Source organism: Melospiza melodia, unplaced genomic scaffold, assembly GCF_035770615.1.
Source record: "Melospiza melodia melodia isolate bMelMel2 unplaced genomic scaffold, bMelMel2.pri scaffold_363, whole genome shotgun sequence".
Classification (NCBI taxonomy): Eukaryota; Metazoa; Chordata; class Aves; order Passeriformes; family Passerellidae; genus Melospiza; species Melospiza melodia.
The window spans coordinates 49,885-58,516 of NW_026948683.1; the positions used below are offsets into that span (position 1 = coordinate 49,885).

Genomic DNA, 8,632 nt, shown 5'->3' on the forward strand with positions numbered 1-8,632 from the left:
AGGACATCAGCTCCAAAATGTGTTCTTTCCTATTGACTTTTAGGGAAAAAATGGGGTCTCAAAATTCCCCCTTTCTGTCTGGGAAGAGCCTTTCATGTGGAGCAACGAACAGGGAATATTTGGGGCTGGAAAATGTGGGATTGGGCTGGAAAATGAGGATTTCTGGGTGCTTCTCATGTTTTTTTGGGGAGTGAAGCCATGGTTTTGGGGTGATTCTGGTGCCAGGTAATGAATCCAACCCCAAATTGTTTGGATAATTTTGTCCTGCCTTATAAAAAAGTCTGAGTGCAGGGAGAGGAGAATGGGAAAAAATCGGTGTCAGGGATAAATCCATGGCTTTGGGGGCTCGAAATTATTAAATTCCAGAGGCAGGTTGTCCCTGGAAGAGCAGAAATATCTTGAAGGATTTTTGGAAACTCCAAATTAAATCCTAGAGTCAGATTTTCCTTGGATCTCTCCCTGGGAGAGCAGGAATTTTTGGGATATTCTTGAATTCCAGAAGCAGATTGTCCGTGGAGAACAGAAATAGGTTTGAGGATTTTTGGGAGCCCCAAATTATTAAATTCCAGATTGTCCCTGGGAGAGCTGGAATATCTTGAAGGATTTTTGGGAGCCCCATCCTGAGCACCTGGGCTGTGCCAAAGGTTTTTCAGGCATTGAAGGCTTTGGAGCAGGGTGTGAATCCTGGTGGGAATTGGGTGGGGAGCACTCCAGGGATCCCACGTTTCAGTGTAATTAATTAATGAATAATTTAATTATTAAAGTGCAGCAAACACTGCTTCAGACACTCCTGGAGCTCTTGGGCTGTGCCCATTCCCTGGTTCAGTGCCCAGCACCTCTGGGGAAGAAACTGGGTCTGATCCACCTAAACCTGGTTCTGATGCCCACCTAAACTGGTTTTTAATGTCCACCTAAACCTGGTTCTGGTATTAAACCTGTTTCTGATACTAAACCTGGTTCTGATCCCTACTTAAACCTGGTTCTGATCCCCACCCAAACCTGGTTTTGATCCCCCCTGAAACTGGTTCTGATATTAAACCTGGTTCTGATTCTTAAACTCAGTTCTGATGCTAAAACTTGTTCTGATACTAAACCTGGTTCTGATCCCCACCTAAACCTGGTTTTAACTCCCCCCTAAATCTGGTTCTGATACTAAACCTGGTTCTGATTTCCCCTAAACCTGGTTCTGATTTCCCCTAAACCTGGTTCTGATACTAAACCTGGTTTTAATGCCCCCCTAAAACTTGTTCTGATACGGAACCTGGTTCTGATCCCCACGCAAACCTGATTCTGATGCCCACCTCAACCTGGTTCTGATACTAAGCCTGGTTCTGATACTGAACCTGGTTCTAATCCCCCCCTAAAACTGGTTCTGATAATAAACCTGGTTCTGATGGCCACCTAAACCTCGTTCTAATGCTAAACCTTGTTTTGATACTAAACGTGGTTGATATCCCACTAAACCTGGTTCTGATCCCCACCTAAACTTTGGTCTGATACCCCATAAATCTGATTCTTATGCCCACCTAAGCCTGGTTCTAATGCCCCTCTAAACCTGGTTCTGATACTAAACCTGGTTCTGATATTAAACCTGGTTCTGATCCCACCTAAACCTGATTCTGATGCCCACCTCAACCTGGTTCTGATGCTAAAACTGGTTCTGATATTGAACATGGCTCTGATCCCACCTAAACCTGGTTCTGATGGGCACCTAAGCCTGCCCCTGAACTGAGGCCACTGGGACGGGCTGGGAATGCTGGACTGGGAGTACTGGGATGGGCTGGGGGCACTGGGAATGCTGGACTGGGAACACTGGGCTGGGCTGGGTTGAACTGGGAATGCTGGACTGGGAGTACTGGGATGGACTGGGAGCACTGGGCCAGACTGGGAATGCTGGACTTGTGGGCACTGGGTTGAACTGGCGGCCCCGTGCCTCAGTTTCCCCCGTTGTGCCTCAGTTTCCCCTCTGTGCCTCAGTTTCCTCCATCATGCCTCAGTTTCCTCCATCGTGCCTCAGTTTCCCCGTTGTGCCTCAGTTTCGCCCCCCCGTGCCTCAGTTTCCCCGTGGGCAGGGCCCTGTTTGGCCGCCGGGGCCGCACACTCGCTGTTTGTCCGTTTTCTCTGTTTTTCTCCTCATTCCTTGAGGTTTTTATTTTTTTTTTTTAATTTTTTTACATTCCCCCTGAAAATTCCAGCCCTTCCCACAACCTCTGGCAGCACAATTTTCCCTCTGTCCTAACTCGCAGACTTTGGATTTTTTTCCCTTTTTTTTAAAAAATTTTCTTTCCTTTTTTTTTTTGAACTCCGGGTGGTGCCAGTGTCACCCGGAGGACGTGGCAACCCAAAATCCACCCAAAATCCACCTAAAATCCACCAAAGTTCACCCAAAAATCCACCCCAAACCCCACCCAGACCCCCCAAAATCCCTTTTCCCACCTGACTGTCCCCATGGGGAATATCCAACTTCTGTGTGCTTCAATCCTTGGGGGAAAATTCAGATTTTTCCCATCTAATTTTTCCCAGAAAAAAAGTGGAAAAATTCCCTTCAAACATCCAGAAAACCCCCCAAAAAATCCTGCACCCACTTGTCCCTTATTTCTCCTTTTTTCCCTGTGTTTTTACCACTTTGCTGGTTTTTTTCCCTGAAATTTCGCCTCCCTCCCATCCAAAACCGCATTTATTTTTAGCAGCCAATTGAGGATGAAGGAGGAGGGAAAAATAAACTGAAAAAAAAAAAAAAAAAAAAAGAGGAAAAAAACCCCAAACTCGGGATTTTTGTCCTGCTTGGAGTCAGAATTGGAGCTGCAGCCATGAGAGGTGTGGGGCTGTTCTGGCCCTGATCCTGCTCCCAGGTAAAACCCAAAAATTCCGTTTATTTGGGGCAATTTGGGCTTTTTTGGGCTAAAATTGGGATCAGAATTGGGATTAAGGTCTGGGAGTTTGAATAATCTGAGTGCAGCCACGTGTGGTTCCCTCCTTCCCTTCTCTCTGAATTTCCAGGGGGGATTTTGGGGTAAAATTGACCAATTTTGGTAATTTTCCCCCATTTAATTTATTTTGAGGGAGAAAACACCAAAATCCCTTTAAAATTCACCAGTTTTGGTCATTTCCCCAATTAATTTATTTTTGAGATGTTTTGGAGGGAAAAAACACCAAAATCCCTTTAAAACTGACCAATTTTGGTCATTTTCCCCCTCCTAATTTATTTTTGAGGGAGAAAGTACCAAAATCCCTTTAAAACCGACCAGTTTTGGTAATTTCCCTCCATTTAATTTATTTTTGAGGGAGAAAACACCAACATCTCTTTGAATTTAGGCCGGGCTCAAGGGGAAAAAACCAAATTTAGAGTGGGCTCAAGGTGGGAAGGGGAATTCCAGAAACCCGGAAATTTGAATGGAAATTCTTATTTTTAATGGGAAAAAAATCTTATTTTTAATGGAGAAAAATTTTATTTTTAATGGAAAAAAATCTCATTTTTAATGGAAGAATTTTATTTTTAATGAAAAAAAAATCTCATTTCTAATAAAAAAAAATCTCATTTTTAATGGAAAAAAAATCTAATTTTTAGTGGGAAAATAATCTAATTTTTAGTGGAAAAATCTCATTTTAAATGGGATTTTTTGGGGAAAAAAGCCAAAAAAGGGAATTTCCACCTCTGCAGGGGTCGCTGAGGGGTTCAACATCGACGTGGGCACTGCCAGGGTGTTCCTGGGGCCAGCGGAGTCCCAGTTTGGATACCGGGTGCTGCAGTGGGGCAGTGGTGGGGACAAGGGGTGAGTGAGACCTGGGGGAAACTGAGGCAGGGATGGGGAAACTGAGGCAGGAGTGGAGAAATTGAGGTTGGAAAAGGGAAACTGAGGCAGGAGCGGGGAAACTGAGGCAGGAAAGGGGGCAGTTAGATGGAAAGGGGAAACTGAGGCAGGAGTGGAGAAACTGAGTGGGGAATGGGGGAAACTGAGGCAGGAATGGTGAGGACGGGGGTGGGAAAGGGGAAACTGAGTCAGGAAGGGGAAATTGAGTTAGAAATGGGGAAACAGGCAGGAGTGGGGAGACTGAGGCAGGAAAGGTGGGGAGGGGGTGGGAAAGGGGAAACTGAGGCAGGAGTGGGGAAATTGAGGTTGGAAAAGGGAAACTGAGGCAGGAAGGGGGAAACTGAGGCAGGGGAAGGAGGAGACCGAGGGTGGGGGGGGTGGGTGCGGGGAAACTGAGTCAGGAAAGGGGAGAAGGGAAAGGGGAAACTGAGGCAGGGATGGGGAAACTGAGGCAGGGAAGGGGAGGTTGAGGCTGGCCAGGGAAGCACGGGAGGAGCAGGAGGCTACGGACAGACAGGCGTGGCGGCACAGCCTTGGCACGGCGCCCACCCCCCAAAAAAAGTCAAAAAACGTCAAAAAAACCATGGCCAAAGCCGTGCTGGGGGAGGGGAGGGGGTGGTGGCACCCTCGGTGTCCCCTCTGTGTCACCCCCGCCCCCGGCCGCCATTTTGTCCCCTCAGGCTGCTCGTGGGGGCCCCGTGGGACGGGGACGGCCGAGGGGACATCTACAGGTGCCACATGGAACCCCCGAACTCCTCCTGCGCCAAGGCCAACCTCGGTACCCACGGGGAGGGGGAAATTTGGGGGGTCCTGTGGGGTTTTGGGGGGCGTCTCTGTGGGTTTGGGGCTCCCTGTGGACTTTGGGTTTCTGGGGATTTAAGGTTTCCCTCGGGAGTTTGGGGGTTCTCTGGGGTTTTGGGGGTTCCCTGTGGATTTGGGGGGTCGCTGTGGATTTGAGGGGTCCCTGTGGGTTAAGGGGTCCCTGTGGACTTTGGGATTTTTGGGGGTTTTGGGGTTCCCTGGGGGTTTGAGGGGTCCCACGTGGGAGCCCAAAACTCCTCCTGTGCCAAGGCCAACCTCGGTACCCATGGGGGGAAATTTGGGGTTCCCTGGGGGTTTGGGGGGGTTGTCCCTGGGATTTGGGGTTCCCAGGGGTTTGGGGGTCGCAGTGGACTTTGGGATTTCTGGGGGTTTTGGGGATTCCCTGTGGATTTGAGGGATGCCCCTCTGGATTTGGGGGTTCCCCGTGAGTTTGGGGGTTCCCTGAGGATTTGGGGGTTCCCTGTGGGTTTGGGGGTTCCCTGTGAATTTGGGGGTTCCCTGTGGTCTGGGGGATGTCCCTGTGGGTTTGGGGGGTCCCTGTGAATTTGGGGGTTCCTTGGGGTCTGGAGGATGTCCCTGTGGGTTTGGGGGTTCCCTGTGGGTTTAGGGAATATTTTGGGGCTCCCTCAGGCTCTGACCCTCCCCATTCCGGCTGGGGGTGCTGCACTCTGGGGTCCCCCCACACCCCAGACCCTGCTGAGGTTTTGGGGTCCCCCCCCTCCCCGAGGCGCTCACCCCCGTTTCTGTCCCCGTTGTCCCCAAGGCGCTGCGGTTCCGTGGCTCAGCAGCAGCGCCGGGCACCTGGGCATGACCCTGGCCGAGTCCGGGGACGGGGATTGGTGGTGAGCGGGGAAACTGAGGCACGGGCGGGGAAACTGAGTCAGAAAGGGAAACTGAGGGAGGAAAGGAGAAAATGAAGGAGGAAAGGGGAAACTGAGGCAGGGAAGATGGGGAGGGGTCAGAAAAGGGGAAACTGAGGGAGGGGGTGGAGAAACTGAGGCAGGACTGGGGAAACTGAGGCAGGAAAGGTGGGGAGGGGGGAAAAAGGGATGGGGAAAAGGAAACTGAAGCAGGGAGGGGGAAAATGAGTCAGGAATGGGGAAACTGAGGCAGGCGAGGGGGAAATTGAGGTTGGAAAAGGGAAACTGAGGCAGGAATGGTGGGGAGGGGTCAGGAGAGGGGAAACTGAGGCAGGAAATGGGAAACTGAGGGAGGAGTGGGGAAACTGAGGCAGGAAAGGTGGGGAGGGAGGAAGGGGTGGGGAAAAAGGAAATTGAAGCAGGGAGGGGGGAAACTGAGGTGGGAATGGGGAAACTGAGGCAGGAATGGGGGGCAGTGAGGTGGGAATGGGGAAATGGGGAGGGGAAGAAGGAAACTGAGGGCGGGTGGGGAAACTGAGGCAGAAAAGGGGAGGAGGGAGGGGGAAACTGAGGCAGGAGTGGGGAAACTGAGTCAGAGGTGGGAAACTGAGGCAGGGGGTGGTGGGGGGGTGGCAATGTCCCTGCTGTGACCTCGTGTCCCCTCTCCCCCAGGCCTGTGCCCCGCTGTGGTCCCAGCAATGCGGCACCTCCGTGTTCAGCCCCGGCCGCTGCGTCCAGCTGGACCAGGAGCTGCAGCTGGTGGCCACCATGGCCCCCACGGCCCAGCGTGAGTGGGGTGGGCACCTCCTGGGAGCCCCCAGGCCCTGCCACCCCCGGTGTCACCCCCGGTGTCCCCTGCCAGGCTGCTCCACCTTCATGGACATCGTGGTGCTCCTGGACGGCTCCAACAGCATCTACCCCTGGGAGGAGGTGCAGGCCTTCCTGGGGAACGTTCTGGAACGCTTCTTCATCGGGCCGGGGCAGACACAGGTCAGGCCACCTCGGTGTCACCAGGGCTGGGACGGTGTCCCCAGGGCAAGGGGACTGTCTCAGAGCAGTGCTGTTGTCCCTGGGTGATGGCAGCCTTGGGGTGATGGCACCTGGTGTTGCACCTTGGCCACCATGGTGTCCCCAAGGCTGGGGTGGCGTCTCCAGGGCAAGGGGACTGTCCCAGGGCTGGGCTGGTGTCCCTTGGGTGATGGCATTGTCCTTTGGGTGAGATGGCATTGTCCCTTGGGGTGATGGCCTCGTCCTTGGAGTGATGCCATTATCACCCTGGGGATTTGGGAGGTCCTCGGGATTTGGGGATGTCCCTGTGGGTTTGGGGTTCCCTGTAGGTTTGGGGGAGGTTTTGGGGGTCTCTCTGGCTCTGACCCTCCCTGTTCCAGGTGGGGGTGCTGCAGTACGGGGAGCACCTGGTGCAGGAGTGGGCGCTGGGGCAGCACCGTGGGGATTTGGGGGTTCCCTGTGAATTTGGGGGGTTCTCTCTGGCTGTGACTGTCCCCATTCCAGGTGGGGGTGCTGCAGTACGGGGAGCACCTGGTGCAGGAGTGGGCGCTGGGGCAGCACCGTGGGGATTTGGGGATTCCCATGGATTTGGGGGTTCCCTGTGGGTTTGGGGGATGCTCTGGGGTTCTGACTGTCCCTGTTCCAGGTGGGGGTGCTGCAGTACGGGGAGCACCTGGTGCAGGAGTGGGCGCTGGGGCAGCACCGTGGGGATTTGGGGGTTCCCTGTGAATTTGGGGGGTTCTCTCTGGCTGTGACTGTCCCCATTCATGGTGGGGGTGCTGCAGTACGGGGAGCACCTGGTGCAGGAGTGGGCGCTGGGCAGCACCCCACAGCCCAGAGCCTGCTGGAGGCCGCGCGGAACCTGACCCGGCAGGAGGGGAGGGAGACCAGGACGGCCATGGCCATCCGGGAGGCATGGTGGGATTGGGGGGGAATTGGGGCTAAGATCGGGGTGGGATTGGGGCAAGATTGGGGTGGGATCAGGGTCGGGATTGGGGCTGGGATTGGTGTGAGATTGGAGTGGGATTGGGGTGGGACTGGGTCAGGATTGGAGGTGGGATTGGGGTGGGATCGGAGCAGGATTTGGGAGGATTGGGGTGGGCTCTGGGGTGGGATCAGGGGCAGGACCAGGGTGGGATTAGGGTGGGATTTGGGGCAGATTGGGGGCAGGATCGAGGTGGGCTCTGGGGTGGGATCGGGATGGGATTGGGGGCAAGATCGGGATGGAATTTGGGGCAGGATTGGGGTGGGCTCTGGGGTGGGATTTGGGGCAGGATTGGAATGGGATGGGGGCAGGATTGGGATGGGGTTGGGCTGGGATTGGGGTGGGATTTGGGCTGGGATCGGGGTGGGATTTGGGGCAAAATTTGGGGCAGGATCGGGATTGGCAGTGGGGGTGAGATTGGGGCTGGGATCAGAGTTGGGGTTTAGGGTCTGGGTTGGGATGGAGATTGGAATTGGTATCGGGTTTGGGATCAAGTCAAGATTTCGATTGGGGTCAGGGCTGGAACTGGGATCTGGATCAGGGCTGGGATCAGCATCAGAGTTGGGATCAGGATCAGGGCTAGGACCAGCATCAGGGCTGGGATCAGGATCAGGATTGGGATCAGGATTGAGACTGGGTCTGGCATCAGGCTCAGCCCTGGGGCAGAGCTCACCACGGGCTGCCCAGGCCCTCACCCTCCATCCCTCTCCCGCAGCACGGAGTCGTTCAGCCCGGCGCGGGGCGGGCGCCCGGGGGCCGCGCGGCTGCTGCTGGTGCTGACGGACGGGGAGTCCCACGACGGGGACGAGCTGCCCGCGGCGCTGGCCGAGTGCGAGCGCCGCAACGTCACCCGCTACGCCATCGCCGTGAGCCCCCGCCACCCTCCCTGCGGCCCCCCGGGCCCTGGGCATCCTGCTGAGCCTGTCCATCCCTCAGGTGCTGGGGCATTACCTGAGGAGGCAGCAGGACCCCGAGGATTTCATCCGGGAGATCAAGTTCATCGCCAGCGACCCCGATGAGAAGTATTTCTTCAACGTCACGGACGAGGCCGCCTCAACGACATCGTGGATGCTCTGGGAGATCGGATCTTCAGCCTGGAAGGTGCTGGTTTGGGGCTGGGGTGGTGGGAAGGGCTGGGGATTCCA

General features: G+C 54.7%; 1 protein-coding gene across 1 annotated transcript; it reads left to right on the top strand.

Annotated features, from left to right (window-relative positions):
* Positions 1-2,810: 2,810 nt before the first annotated feature.
* LOC134434435 (integrin alpha-10-like) lies at positions 2,811-8,588 on the top strand (the record flags this gene model as incomplete). Its single annotated transcript, XM_063183091.1, is given in 12 exon segments — positions 2,811-2,817; positions 3,662-3,773; positions 4,493-4,619; positions 6,167-6,281; positions 6,357-6,484; positions 6,883-6,940; positions 7,007-7,020; positions 7,149-7,206; positions 7,288-7,420; positions 8,203-8,353; positions 8,424-8,547; positions 8,550-8,588. Coding segments are annotated over 12 exon segments (1,066 nt in total), but the record flags the coding sequence as incomplete, so codon positions are not given.
* Between the last annotated feature and the right edge of the window lie 44 nt (positions 8,589-8,632).